Consider the following 15,929-nt stretch of genomic DNA (forward strand, 5'->3'; position numbering starts at 1 on the left):
CTCTACTATCTACTCTGTCACTCTGGTTCCCATCCCCCTGCTAATCTAGTTTAAACCCTCCCCCCCCCAATAGCACTAACAAACCTCTCTGCAAGGATATTGGTCCCCTTGTAGTTCATGTGTAGCTCTCTATATTCGCTCTTCAGGACCTCCTCACTCTTTCTTCCTACGTCATTGGTATCGATGTGTACCCTGACATCTGGCTGCTCACCCTCCCACTTCAGAATGCTGTGCACGCGATCAGAGAGATTCCTGACCCTGGCACCCGGGAGGCAACAAACCATCCGGGAGTGTCTGTCACGACCACAGAACCTTATGTTTGTACCTCTAACTATCGAGTCCCCTATCACTACCGCACTCCTCTTCTTCCACCCTCCCTTCTGCACTGAAGATCCGGCTTCTGTAGCTTGTCCCAGGTAAGTCATCCCATCCAAACCGGTATACTTGTTGAGGGGAATGGCCACAGGGGAGCCCTGCACTGCCTGCCCTTTCCCCTTCCCTCACCTGATGGTAACCCAATTACCTGTGCGTTGCTCCTTTGGAGTAACTGCCTCCCTGAAACTACTATCTATAAACTCCTCGTTCTCCCGAATGATCCGGAGGTCATCCAGCTCCTCCTGCTCCAGTTCCCTAACACGGTTTGTTAGGAGCTGCAGCTGGATGCACTTGCTGCAGGTGTCATTGTGGTCTCCCTGACTTCCCACATCCTGCAAGAGGAGCATTCCAACATCCTGCCTTGCATTCTCTCTAAACAAAACAAAACTTACCAGGGACCTACCCTCGCCTCTGCCTGGTCACGCCGAAGCCCGTTGAACCAAAGCCATCCCACTCTGAGTCAGTCCACTCCGACGATGGCCGCTGTATATGGTGGTCTTTTTTCCCCCAAAACTTTGGCGCGCTACTTCACGCGCCTGCGCAGTCTAGCCTCTTTTCCCCGATCAGTAAAGCAAAATGGCTTCTCTCCGAGATGTCTTTATATAATAGCCACGATGCTATTGAATGACGCAGCAGGCACACGGCCAACCAGTCAAACCCTGTTTTACTTTATCGAGAGATACAGCATGTAACAAGCTCTTCCCTCCAAATCAGCCCACATTTCACAATTCTGCCAACGTGACCATTTAACCCTACTAACCCGTACATCCTTGGAACGTGGGCTAAAACCAGAGTATCCAGAGGAAACCAACTCAATCACGGGGAGTAAACACGAGGAAATCGGCAGATGCTGGAAATTCAAACAACACACGCAAAATGCTGGTGGAACACAGCAGGCCAGGCAGCATCTATAGGGAGAAGCGCTGTCGACGTTTCGGGCCGAGACCCTTCGTCAGGACTTCACGGGGAGAGCGTACAGACTCCATACAGAAACCTGCGGAATCCAACCCAGGTTCAAAGGTACAATCCAATGTCAGAGGAACGTATACAATATACATCCCAAAATGCTTTTTCTTCGCAACCATCCACGAAAACAGAGGAGTGCCCCAAAGAATGAACGACAGTTAAATGTTAGAACCCCAAAGACCCCACAGCTCCCCCCCTCCCGCAAGTAAGCGACAGCAAGCAACAATCCGCCCCTCCCCTCACCGGCAAAAAAAAGCATCGGCACCCACCACCGAGCACTCAAACGTGAGCAAAGCAACAGCAAAGACACAGACTTGCAGTTACCCCAAAGACCGCGTTTTATCCAGTATTCAACAAACCGCAGGTTCTTTCTCTCCTTAATGAGCGAGAAAGAGGTGGCTCCATGTTGAAAGGTATAGCAATCACATGAGCAACACACACAAAATGCTGGTGGAACGCAGCAGGCTAGGCAGCATTTACTGGAAGTACAGTCGACTGTGCTCCTTCCTATAGATGCTGCCTGGCCTGCTGCGTTCCACCAGCATTTTGCGTGTGTTGCTTTGAATTTCCAGCATCTGTGGATTTCCTCGTGTTTGAGCAATCACGTGAGAGTTGTTAAGAGTCATAGAGGTAATGAGAGGATCATTAGTCTTTGCAGGAATGGAGGTGTGATCTGTTGTGCAGACACTGGGATACAGACTTTACGAATGCATTGTAAGTAATGATAGGTGGTATTGTACCCCACCTCCTCTGTTCAGGGATGCAAAGATAAGACTAATGGCCCTCTCATTACCCCTACAACTCTTAATGACCTTCATGTGATTGCTATATCTTTAAACGACTCACAGAGTTTATAAATCAAAGAACTACAAACCATGCATCAGAACTGAAGAAGTCTCTTGGATGAATGGTGAAATGGCTTCTAGGCAACATGGCAAGTCCAATTGCCTTGATTTACTACCTAATGTATGTCAGCACCTCTGGTTGAAAAATGGGATAGGCAGTGTGTGAAGAGACAGAAAACAAAGAGGTGTAACAATCTCACAGTAGACTCATAATGAGTTAGCTAATACTGTGAAATCAACCTAACATCAACATTACAATGCATGGGGAATAACAATGAAAAGACAATTTCCAATAAAGAAAAGCACAAGGGAACATCTGCAGATGCTGGAAATCTGAGCAACACACCCAAGATGCTGAAGGAACTCAGCAGGTCAGGCAGTGCCTATGGGAAAAAAAGTACAGTTGATGTTTTGTGCCGAAACCCTTCAGCAGAACTGGAGGGAAAAAAAGCTGAGGAGATTTTAAAGATGGGGGGGGTCACAGGAAAATATCCACTCACAGGAGACCTGGCCCACGCCCAGGTTTACGGCTGCACAGGTGGAAGGGCAACTGAGGAAGATCTGTACCAGCAAGGCGGCTGGACCGGATGGAGTTTCCCCACGATTACTGAGGGCCTGTGCGACTGAACTGGGAGAACCACTACAGCGCATCTTCAACATGAGTCTAGATCAGAGAAGAGTACCCAAACAGTGGAAAACATCTTGTATTGTCCCGGTACCGAAGAAACCACAACCAAAGGAGTTGAATGACTTCAGACCTGTTGCCTTGACGTCGCACGTGATGAAGACCATGGAGCGGCTGATAATACAGAATCTGAGGCCACAAACCAGGCACGCCCGGGATCCGCTTCAGTTTGCGTATAAGGAGAAGGTGGGAGTGGAGGATGCTATCACGTATTTGCTGCACAAATCACTCTCTCACCTAGATGGGGTCAGTTGTGCTGTGAGGATTACATTCCTTGACTTCTCTAGTGCCTTTAACACCATCCAGCCCAAGATCTTAAAGCACAAACTAACGGAGATGGGAGTAGACTCTCACATGGTGGATTGGATAGTGGACTACTTGACAGATAGACCTCAGTATGTGCGGTTGGGAGACTGTAGGTCTGACACAGTGGTCAGCAGCACAGGAGCGCCACAGGGAACCGTACTCTCTCCGGTCCTGTTCACCCTGTACACATCTGACTTCCAATATAACTCGGAGTCCTGCCATGTGCAGAAGTTCGCTGATGACACGGCCATAGTGGGGTGTGTCAGGAATGGACAGGAGGAGGAGTATAGGAAACTGATACAGGACTTTGTGATATGGTGCAACTCAAACTACCTGCGTCTCAATGTCACCAAGACCAAGGAGATGGTGGTGGACTTTAGGAGATCTAGGCCTCATATGGAGCCAGTGATCATTAATGGAGAATGTGTGGAGCAGGTTAAGACCTACAAGTATCTGGGAGTACAGTTGGACGAGAAGCTAGACTGGACTGCCAACACAGATGCCTTGTGCAGGAAGGCACAGAGTCGACTGTACTTCCTTAGAAGGTTGGCGTCATTCAATGTCTGCAGTGAGATGCTGAAGATGTTCTATAGGTCAGTTGTTGAGAGCGCCCTCTTCTTTGTGGTGGCGTGTTGGGGAGGAAGCATTAAGAAGAAGGACGCCTCACGTCTTAATAAGCTGATAAGGAAGGCGGGCTCTGTCGTGGGCAAAGTACTGGAGAGTTTAACATCGGTAGCTGAGCGAAGGGCGCTGAGTAGGCTACGGTCAATTATGGAAAACCCTGAACATCCTCTACATAGCACCATCCAGAGACAGAGAAGCAGTTTCAGCGACAGGTTACTGTCGATGCAATGCTCCTCAGACAGGATGAAGAGGTCAATACTCCCCAATGCCATTAGGCTTTACAATTCAACTGCCAGGACTTAAGAACTTTTTTTAAAGCTATTATTAATGCTTTTTGAGTTAGTGATTTAGATGCATATCATATTATTACTGAGTTAAGTATTGTATGTAATGAGTTTTTGCTACAACAAGTGTATGGGACATTGGAAAAAAATGTTGAATTTCCCCATGGGGATGAATAAAGTATCTATCTATCTATCTATCTATCTAAGTGAAACTGGGAGGGGGAGGGGAGGGTTGAAGCAAAGAGTTAGGAAGTAGATTGATGAAAAAGACAGAAGGCCATGGAAGAAAGAAAAAGGGGGGAGGACACCAGAGGGAGGTGATGGGTGGGCAAGGGGATGGGAAATGGTGAAGGGGGGGGGGGGTTGGGGAGCATTACTGGAAGTTTGAGAAATCCATGTTCATGCCATTAGGTTGGAGGCTACCCGGACGCAATACGAAGTGTTGTTCCTCCAGCCTAAATGTGGCCTCATCACAACGGTGCAGGAGGCCATGGATGGGACATATAGGAATGGGAAGTGAAAATAAAATGGGTGGCCACTGGGAGATCTCGCTTGTTCTGGCAGACAGAGTGTAGATGCTCGGCGAAGCGGTCACAGGAGGCCAGAAAGGGAACACCGAACACAGTAAATGACTCCAACAGACTCACAGGTTAAGTGTTGTCTCACCTGGAAGGACTGTTTAGGGCCCTGAAGGGTAGTGAGGGAGGAGGTGTAGGGGCAGGTGTGGTACTGGTCCGGCTCAGAGGGAGATCAGTGGGGAGGGACGAGTGGACAGGGAGTCGCGTAGGGAGCGATCCCTGCAAAAAACAAAGTGGGTTGGAGGGAAAGATGTCCTTGGTGGTGGGATCCTGTTGGAGGTGGTGAAAGTTTCAGAGAATTGTGTGCTGGACGCAGGGGCTGGTGGGGACAAGAGGAACCCTATCTCTGGTAGGGTGTGGGAGGATGAGGTAAGAGCAGACGTGTGCGAAATGGAAAAGATGCTGTTGAGGGCAGTGTTGATGGTGGACGAAGACAAGCCCCTTTCTTTGAAAAAGGAGGACATCTCCTTCGTTCTAGAATGAAAAGCCTCATCCTGAGAGCAGATGCAGCGGAGACGGAGGAATTGAGAGAAGGGGATGGCATTTTACAAGTAACAGGGTGGGACGAGGTATAGTCCAGGTAGCTACAATAAACACATCTAGGGTCAATACGACTCAGGTAAACACAAAAACATAAAAGTTTGAATGTTCCTTTAAGGGAAAGCAAGGTTATCACTTGTATAAATACCGACACACCCATGAAAATCCACTATTTGTCAAGAAGCAGTAAGTCAACTCAACCAGTAAAAACTTAGATTGGAATTTGTATTGACAAAATATTTTAAGCTATAACAGACAAAAAGAGGGCCCATCATTTGTGACTAATATATACACAAGTCTATAATGAGTATGCAATCATGTCACAGAATCAATCCAGTTTGCTTCACTTCACTTATTCATAGAACCAAAACAGTTCCGTGCTGAAGAACTAGTTCAAGTGAAGCATAAATAATGTCCACGCAACATCCAAGGCCAAGGTGTCGACCTTTCTCCAAGGTCGAGTGCTAACTAGCTAACTAAAAATTATCTGCATGTTCTCTGTGAGACCAAAGTCAGGAGCAGGGTTTTCTGAGATCTGTATCTGTCCTTTCAAGTTTATTTCTGAGCGTTTCACCATGTCCTTCACTCATGTTTGTTATCCATCTCCATTCTTTCCTCTTTTTCCTGCACTCTCAAAACTTCTGCTCTCTCTAGAAAAATCAATGGCTTACCCCATTTGCTCTTTATTGTTCCCAAGCCAAATCCTATTGGCTAATGCAACAAACCTAACTTAAGTTTTATTTGAAATGGGAAAAAAAAGACGAAATACCTGACTGTATAATGTAATTAAAGGGACACTTACTGCATTTGAAAATCTGCAGAAAATAAAATACCCAACAACATAACTATTAATAAAATAACACAGGGTATAAATCAGGGTATCACAGAGGGAAAATGGCAGAATCTATCTCAGGATGGCAAGCTGTGCTGATCGAGTACCATGGGAACTGGTGCTTGGTTCCCACTACTCACCATCTAGATCAGTAACTGGGCCCAGAAGTCCAAATGCTGTATTTCTAGATTTACTGATAAGTAGAGAAGACGATGTAAAGAGGTTTCAAGCGGGAATTGGGACACTGAGTGCACGGGCAGGAACATGGTAGATGGAAAAATATGAACATCCAATTTGGTATGCTAAACAGAAAAGCTGGATGTTTTTAAAAACAACAAGAGATTAGATAACATTGATTTTCAAAGGGACCAGGTGTCCTTATACAAAAGACACTGGAAGCTGACATAAAGGTTCAGCAAATGATCGGGAAGGCAATTAGTATTATTAGAGGAGGATTTGAGTGCAGGTGTGAATATTCCTTATTGTACTTGTATAAGATGCAATTGTTGGTGAGATCGCACCTGGAGTATTGTGTACAGTTTTTATTTTTATTTTTAAAAAGGATGGAATTGCCATTGAGAGCAGAGAAGATTCACTAGGCTAGCAGGTTTGGTGTGCAAGGACAGATTAGGTAGACTGGATGTTATTCTTTGGAGTTCAGAAAGGACAAGAGGAGATCTCATTGAAACAATAGGCTGGACACAGGGGAAAGGGGCATATTTATATGGAGCGCAACATACGCAGGGCCCTTAGCATTGTCAGTGATACCACCCATCCGTCCAACAATCTCTTTGACCCTCTACCATCAGGCAGGAGGTACTATAGTGTTAGGGCAAGAACTGTTAAGACAGGAAACAGCTTCTTCTCTCAGGCCATAAAACTATTGAACTCACTGCCACCACCCTGCTCTCATCAAGTATGAAGCACCAGTAGCATTAAACTGTTTACTTTTTAATGTGTCGTAAATGCTTATTATTTGTGGTAATATTACTTTGTGTTATGTGTGTGAATTACATGTACTTGGTCCAGAGGAACGTTGTTTCTTTCGGCAGTGTACAGTTGAATGACAACAAACTGACCTTGAACTTGGCTTCCCCTGAAAGAGGAGAAGCGGACTTACAGTCACAGCTGTAAGATAAGGGGTGGTCAATTTCAGACTGAGCAGAAGAGCATGGTGGATCTCTAGCATCTAGACCCTACAGAGGACAGTAAAAATCACAGGCCACTCCCTGAATTTGTGACATTTACCAGCAGCGTTGCAGACAAAGGGCGGGGGCCCAAAGCCCCCATCCCACAATCTCTTTGACCCACTACCATCAGGAAGGAGGTACAGAGGCATCAGGACTCGGACTGCCAGACTGGGTAACAGCTTCTTCCCTCAGGCTGTGAGACCAAGGAATATCCTATCGCCACCAAGGTCTCATCATTAGGACAGTGAGCTGTTCACTTTTTACCTTTCCTGCACTTTACTACATGCACTTTGAATTATATTTTATTAACTTATGTATAGGATAATATTTTTGGTTTATGTACTGTGTGTGATATATGGTGTGTGGGTGCACTGTGGTCCAGAGGAACATTGTTTCGTTTGGTTGTATGTGTACAACGAACTTGAGCCTGAATGCCCTGCTCCAAAGAGCTGTGTGGAGGCTTGGTCTTCACGCTTGTTCAGACCAGGTTTCTGGATATTGAGGGAAAATGGTGCCAAGGTAGTCAGCTACGATTAGGGTGTACAATGCAGCACACTCAAAGGGCCAAATAGTTTATTCATGTTCCCGAGTCCGATGTTCTAAACAGCTCCAGCTCCATTAGATCAGAGCTGAAGAAAGGAGATGTTGGACTAACCAGCACAGCAGGTGCAGGCAGTTATTCCTGACCGCACAGGAAGTTATTCCTGACCGCACAGGCAGTTATTCCTGACCGCACAGGAAGTTATTCCTGACCGCACAGGCAGTTATTCCTGACCGCACAGGAAGTTATTCCTGACCGCACAGGCAGTTATTCCTGACCGCACAGGAAGTTATTCCTGACCGCACAGGCAGTTATTCCTGACCGCACAGTAACACACTAAACAATTGCCAAGGCTCTTGCTCAGTTCCCTGTGGTTTTCACCATTTTACTGGTTCAAGTGTAAAAGTGATGGCTTAGCCCCGAGGCACTGCTGATCGATTTCTGCATCAATCACTTAATCTCAATAATTACAAACCAGACTCTCTGGCTAAGTGTGTGTGCTTTTTCAACGTGCCAATTTCAATTTTCATTATCCGAACGATTACAGATCCCGGGGAAGTACAATCAGGACACTGTGGCCCATTTACACGCAACAGTGAGAACAGTCCAGGAGACGGGCACTGAGTTCTGGTAAATGTGATGTTGCTCAGAGGAGCACGGACAAGCCACAGGGCATTGAAACAATGTAAGCAGCACCACAGTCCAGGGAAGCAGGCGAATTAGGGCTGGGAAGGTGCTACAGGCTCAGAGAATTCACTCCTATCCCTGTCAGACAGGCGGAGCAGGTCTGGGTGACACGGAATGGCGCAGGATGGGGTGAAGTGGGACCATCAGGAGGACATGGGCCAAACCAAAGGTTCCCGCTCAATAGAAACCCTTGCCTTGATCTCAGATTTGACTGTTCCCATTTCCACTGTCACCCCTGGACGCAGGTCTACAGCCATACAGTATAGGAGGGCGGCCAAGTGCTGGGATCAGTGGAGAGGACCACTCGCTAGACCCAGGGTTTGTGTGGGCAGAGAGATCTCCTGCGGGTCAACAATGAAACAGAACTGAGGCCGAGAATGGAAATCAGACAAAAATGCTCAGGATCCTTGTTCCCCCAATATAACCTGCCCTCCCGGCCCTCCCCATTGTCAAATCCCACACACACCCCACTTCTTAACCCACTCCAGACCCCATCTCTCACGTCTTCCTCCTTAACCTCACTCTCCTGAAAACCCACTACACCCCTCCCCACATCCCCAACACACAGAGTTCTCCATGGCCCTTCTCCTACCCCCGTTCACCCGCCACTCCATAACCTCACCCGCCACTGGCACCCGAGCAAATTACGTCTCAAAAACCAGAAAATAAAAACAAGTATTTTTTTTTCCACAGTTCATGACTCATGAGGGAAGCCTGCAAAGGCTCCTGGGAGGTGAGAAATGTCTCCTGGGTCCACACACAGCAACACAACCTTACAGAGAGTAAGAGGTTTCATACTCAATAATTTATTTCTTTTCAAATCCACAGGTTTGGTACTAGGTTGGTCCTAGTCTCTACCGCTTTTCAGCAGTCCTCCTGAAGCGTCTTGGCCCAAAACGTCGACTGTTTACTCCTCTCCATAGATGCTGAGCTCCTCCAGTATTTTGTGTGTGTTGCTCTGGATTTTCGGCAAGTGCTTATGCTTTGCTGCACAATTCACCTAAACAGCCCAAAGCCCGGTTGTTACCACGGTGATCTGTAGAATTGTCTCATTACTGTTATAGAGTGGCACTGACTGCGAATGGCTCCATTATTGTCTTGACGCTGAGGTAAAAACAGTCTATTTCCCCCGGGGGGGGGGGGGGGGGGTAGGAATCACAGTCATGGAGTCAGGTCGCAGTGACTCCCGGCCCGAGCACTGCTTGTTCCAACTTGGTCCACCCACCCCTCCCAGGGTCAGCAACCTACACTGACCCTGCTAAAGAAGGCTTATATTTTACACTCCTCACCCTGACTTTCACCCATTCACAGTCTGGCCCCTTCCTGGCTCTGTCATTTAACTCCAACCTCATTATCTTCTGAACAATCTCCCTTCCTCCTGCTTCGGCCTTTGTATACCAGACACCGACACAAAGGCTGTATCACAGGCAGTGGCTAGGGTCCTGAGCACTGGAAGCCCTCTCCTAATCTCTCTGCTGAAGACCCAGCTCTTAGCCTCTCCTTGCACAGCTCAAAAAGTTCCAGTCCGACAGCTCCCCGAGATGCCTGTGACACATTCAAATGCTCAGATAAACAGAGGCTATGGGCACATTCATCCTTCAGCCACTGTCGCCAAAACCCATCTCACAATTCGTTCATACAAACAAAGAGAAAACTGCTGGAGGAAATCAGCAGGCCAGGCAGCGTCTGTGGTGAAAGAGGGATGGTCCAGGGGGTTGAAAATCTGACTGGGTGGTGCCAAAAAAGAACCTCTCACTCAGTGTCAACAAGACCAAGAAGATGACTATTCACTTCAGGAGGGGAAACCAGAGGCCCATGAGTCGGTCCTCATCGGGGATCAGAGGTTGAGAGGGTCAGCAACTTCAAATTCCTTTCCATTATTATTTCAAAGGATCTGTCCTGGGTCCAGCACACAAGTACCATTACAAAGAAGGCACAGCAGAGCCTCTAGTTTCTTAGAAGTTGGCAAGATTGGGCATGTCATCTAAAACTTGGACAAACTTTTATAGGTGAGTGGTGGAGGATATATTGACTGGTTGCATCATGGCATGGTACTGAAGCCCTTGTTTGGAAATGCCTAAATAATGTAGTGGATATGGCTCAGTCCATCAGAGGTAAAGCCCTTCGCACCATCGAGCACACAAATACACCCAACGCTGTCACAGGAAAGCAGCATTCATTATGAAGGATCCCCACCATCCAGGTCATGCTCTCTTCGTGCTGCTGCTATCAGGAAGAAAGTACAGGAACCTCGGGACTAACACCACCAGGTTCAGGAACAGTTACTACCCCTCAACCATCAGGATCTTGAACCAGAAAGGGATAACTTTACTGAACTGTTTCCTCTGAACTGGACTCACTCTCAAGGACTCTTCATCTCAATATTTATTACTATTATTATTTCCTTTTTCCTCTTGCTTTTTGTACCTGCAGTTTCTTGTTCTTTTGGCTCACTGGCTGCTGTCCATCCTGTTACATGTGGTCTTTCATTGATCCTGCTGTGCTTCTTGTACTAATTGTGAATGCCCGCAAGAAAACGAATCTCGGGGTTGTATATCGTGACACATACGTACTTTGATAATAAATTTACTTCGAACTTCAAACATTTCAGGTCATCTCACGGCTGTGCTGCTGAGATCCTTCAGCAGCTTGGTTTTCATCCCGATTCCCGCATCCTCGGTCTGGTGTGTCCTCACCGTTATTGTTAGAACATGGAACAGAACAGCACAGTCCAGGCCCTTCCCTTTAACCTACTCGATCAATCTCACCCTTCCGTTCCATTTTCTATCAACTATGGGCTTATCTGAGAGTCTGTGATGTATCTGCCTCTGCCTGGCAATGAACTTCACGCACCCACCACTGTGTAAAAACACTAGCTCTGACATCCCCCCTATATTTTCCTCCAATCACCTTAAAATTGTAAGACCACAAGACCTAGGAGCAGAAATAGGAGTCTGCTCCACCATTCTATCATGGCTGATTTATTATCTCGCTCAACCCCATACTCCTGCCTTCTCTCCGTAACCTCTGACACCCTTACTAATCGAGAACCTACCAACTTCTGTTTTAAATGTATTCAATGACATGGCAATGAGTTCCACAGATTCATCACCCTTCGTTAAAGAAATTCCTCTTCATCTAAAAGGGTGTTCTTGTATTCGAGGCTGTGCTGTCTTGTCCTGGACTCCCCCCATGGTGGGAAACATCCTCTCAATGTCCAATGTATCCAGGCCTTTCAATGTTTGATAGGTTTCAATGAGATTTCCCCCCCCCCCCCCATTCTGTAAATCTCCAGTGAGTCTGGTCAGGATGGTGCAAGTGTACAGCGCTCCCTTAATTGGCATCTTCTAGACAGCCCACAAAAATGTCTTCTTTACTTATTTTCTGTCTATTTTTCACCTTAAATGTGCTTCTGGGACTGTTAGAGCCTACGATTTACAGTTTGAAGATTGATTATGTGATCCAGCACTTTGCTGTCTGTGAGAAGATTCCGGAAAGCGAGCACATACTCGGGCGGCTTCGATGCGAAAAACTTTTGAGACGGTGCGTGATCCGATGTTCGTTTCTCTGTCACCGATTAAAGCATCCGTTAATCACCAATAAAAGCGACAGGGAAGATTGAGACATCGAGGTGACAGCAGAAGGCGAGCGAGAGCTCAGCACCAACTGCCTTCCTTTTGATCACTGCCGGAAAAGGAGTCAGTGAGCGGCCTATCGCTGTGTGGCTCGCTGTGGCAGGCGGGTAGGCCTCTGTCTCGTGTGGTGCCCCTCTCTTTTGATGAATGTTGCTGATATTGCAGGAAGGTGTCGTGATTCTGCATTTGTGGATTGGATTATTGGGGACTTTTATTTTACATTCCATGTTTTTTTAAAATCACCTGTTCCTATTCCATTTTGCTGTGCGAGGGCAGGGTGGGGAGAGGAGGTTAGTTATCTTGTGCAGGGGAGGAGTTGTTTTTCTGAGGGTCAACGGTCCTGTTCCTCTTTTTGCAGAGGGAGGGAGTTTTGGGGGTTGTGGATCCGGATGCTGTTCTTTATTTTGTGCTGGTGGGTTTAATGTTTCTCCTTTTGACCGACTTCCATGTTTTCTTTCGCGGCTTGCTTCCTCATCCTTCCTTTGACAAGGCGATCAGAACTGAACACAGAATTCCAAGAGTGGGCTAACCAAAGCTTTATGGAGCTGCGACGTTATCCCGCAGCTCTGGAACTCAGTCGCTCACCTAATGAAGGCCAATACACCACACACCTTCTTAACAACCCTATCAACTCGCACAGCAACTTTGAGGGATCCACGGACGCGGACTTCAAGATCCATCTGTTCCTCCACGCTGCCCTTAACCCTGTATTCTGTCTTCAAATTCGACCTTCCGCAGTGAATCACTTCCCACTTTTCCAGGTTGAACTCCACCTGCCTCTTCTCAGCCCAGCTCTGCATTCTGTCCATGTCCCACTGCAAACTACGACAACTCCCTGTAATATTTTTATCTTAAATAATAATAAAACGTTGTGCCACTGTAAAGTGTTATGAAACTGCATTTAATTCTGAAACGAGACTTGCATCTCAATAACACCTTTCTCAATCCTTAGATCCCCAAACCACCTCACTGCCAACAAAGTATTTTAAAATCTTATCACTGTTGCAAGGAGCCAGGAACTGCTGCACACCAACAATAATGAACGGAAGCACGTAGGAAATTTTAGAGAGGGTGCAGAGGGGATTTGCCAGGATGCTGCCTGGATTAGAGGGCAAGTCTATGCACAATGTGCTGGAGGAGCTCAGCAGGTTAGGTGGTATCTATGGATTTGTATTAACATCCCGTCGATGTTTCGGGCCCAAAACATCGACTGTTTATTCCCACACAGGCTGCCTGACCTGCCGAAGCCTCTCCACCACATTGTGCGTACTGCTCTAGATTTCCTGCATCTGCAGTACCCAGGCGTGTCTCATGAAGAAAGATTGAGTGAGCTGGGGCTTCACTCTTCGGAGTGAAGGAGATGGAGGGGCGACTTGATGGAGGTGTCCAAGATGATGAGAGGCTTTGATCAGAGACTTTTATTCCAGGGTGGAAATGGCATAAGGGGGCATAAAGAGACTGGGGTATATCAGAGGAAGTTCCTTACACAGAAAGTGGATCCAGGGATGGTGGTAGAGACATTAGGGACATTTAAGAAACTCTTAAGACATGGATGAAAGAAAACTGGAGGGTTGAGCAGAAGAGAAGAATTAGATGGGTCTTGGAGTAGGTTAAAACTTCGTGGGCTGTGCTGTAATGTTCTAAAACCGAATGCCAGGTTTTACTAATGTTAGAAAGGCTCGGGAGGAGAGAAGAGTACAGGCGGGGGCTAGCTCCCGATCTGTAACAGCCAGGGGGAGGTTCCGACCTTGGGCAGTGAGTTCTGACCGCTTCGCCGGTCAAGCTTGGTGAATGAAAGGTGGAGAGAGCGCCTTTAACAGCCTCCGGAGATACACTTGACACACCAAGTGAGAGGGGAAACAAAGTGAGATTTTTAAACGGCAGGAGGAAGGACAACTACCAGAGACCTGCAGCTCTGATGGCATAAACCCGTGTTTAAACTGTCACGCGTGTAGGGTCATCCCCACGGGGTGACCGCGTCTTCCGTCATAGGCAACTCATTCCCCCCACCAAATACCAAACATTCACTCCCCGCTTGGTCAGCCCAGGAGGAGAGATGGCCCGCGACCCCTCCAAGAAAACAATGCCCCCTCTGTACTTACACCGGGATGCCTCAAGAAGGCGCCATCTATCATGAAGGACCCTCAGTCAGCGCTCAGGTCATCCCCTCTTCTCATTACCACCATCAGGGAGCGTGCACACTCAAATGATTCAGGAACAGCTTCTTCCCCTCCACCATCACATTTCTGAACACGATTTTGTTCTCTTTTTTGCACTATTTATTTAGATATTCTTATAACTTATAGTGAGTTTTAATTTACCGCACTGTACTGTAGTTGGTAAACAGTAAATTTTCACGTGTGTTAGTGATAATAGACCAGGGTCTGATTCTACCCACGACCTTCGTGACTCAGACCACATCTACCCCCGAATTATACACATCTTGGCAACGTGACAGGGCGGACACCACGTCCCTGTTAAAGCAGGTAGCACAAGCAAAAGTCACAGATGGAATTGCGAAAACAGTCTGTCTGACCCGTTCCAACTACTGTCCTCTCGATTCTCTCCCCCCACCGCCCCGCCTCCCCAACCCCTGCAAGCGGCCCAGCGTGGAACCACACAGACCGGCTGCGGTAGGGAAATTTAATCCAGCACATTTACTGTGTGCCATTGGGGTGAAATACCCCGCGAGGCGCCGGCGCTCAGGATGAGTATCAGCGGCAGGTAATCCGGAACTGCTCGGTTTGGGTTAACTCTCAGATGAAGCTGCAGCAGCAGCGGGGACTCTACACGGTTCCACTCACGCACATCCTGCCAACTTCATTTTCGCAATTCCCCTCCAGCCTTAGTTTTACATTTTAATTAGTCGTCAACTCTTAATGGCCAGCGGTCTCACTCGGCAACTTTCCCCGAGTCTTGCTGTTCGCAACACGGCTTCGTTCACCAGTGACAGGGAGGGAGAGGTTCCGCCCGTGACTCCAGGATCACCGCCTCTGCATCAGTATCTGGCCCCGATCGTGCTCAGTGTCGGGGCACGGGGGTCGGGGTCGACATCCGTGACTTACGGGGTTCGCTCCATCACCGTGCGCCCATCTCCAGGGGCGACCGTCTATCCACCTCTTGATGCTTGAACCTCAACCTCTGCACTCTGACCGCGACCACCCCCGTCCTTCTGCGCCTGGGGTTCGGTCACTGCCTCCTACCCCAGCGTCGGATCCGGGACCCACTAAACCACCCTCACCCGTCCCCGACCTTAATTCTCACCTTCCCGGGCCTCTCGCCTGAGAGCGGGGACAGGGGACCGTGCCCCGGCCCTTTTGTCCTGGGCAGATCCGAGGTGTCACCCCACTCCCAGCACCGAAACCCCCTGCCCGGTCCCGGAGCCTCACCAGGCCTCGCAATATTGAAATACCATCTTCAGCAGGGGAGAGGGAGCTGGGTGATCCGAGTCCTCACCTGCACGGCCCTGGTGAAGAAAACTCCCGCGTCCGAAGCCAGCTTCTTCACGCTGAAATCCATCCTCCCTCCTGCGCTCCGCTTCCCTCACAAACTGGGCTGGGAAGCACCTCCCCGGCTTAACACAGCCAGCAGCAGCAGTCACCGCCTCTTAAACGGGCAATGGTCAGGCGGAGGGAGGGAGGGAGGGCAGCCCTTCGACCGCACCTGCCCTTGCGCCCAGCCGCCAGTCCGACCCGTCCCGGAACACACCGGACTAGCAAGCCGTGGCTTTAGGAGGAGAGCGGACACATTGCGATGTCCCATCCATCACATCAGCAATCGGCAGCGCGGCCTCTTAAACGGGCAACTTCAATCGCCAGGTTCAGAGCGGATACGCTTGCGG

The 15,929-nt window shown here is 48.3% G+C and overlaps 1 protein-coding gene across 6 annotated transcripts in view; it reads right to left on the reverse strand.

Moving 5' to 3' along the window:
* Positions 1–15,703, reverse strand: part of LOC140731117 (endophilin-B2-like) — a 114,828-nt gene extending 99,125 nt beyond the window's left edge. For all 6 annotated transcript variants that reach the window (XM_073052425.1, XM_073052424.1, XM_073052423.1 and 3 more), the window contains exon 1: positions 15,545–15,703. In XM_073052425.1, coding sequence (XP_072908526.1) covers positions 15,545–15,607 — 63 coding nt within the window. In that variant the 5' untranslated portion in view covers positions 15,608–15,703. The remainder of the gene's footprint in view (positions 1–15,544) is intronic.
* Between the last annotated feature and the right edge of the window lie 226 nt (positions 15,704–15,929).

The sequence above is a fragment of the Hemitrygon akajei genome, chromosome 7 (genome assembly GCF_048418815.1).
Source record: "Hemitrygon akajei chromosome 7, sHemAka1.3, whole genome shotgun sequence".
NCBI classification, from domain to species: Eukaryota; Metazoa; Chordata; class Chondrichthyes; order Myliobatiformes; family Dasyatidae; genus Hemitrygon; species Hemitrygon akajei.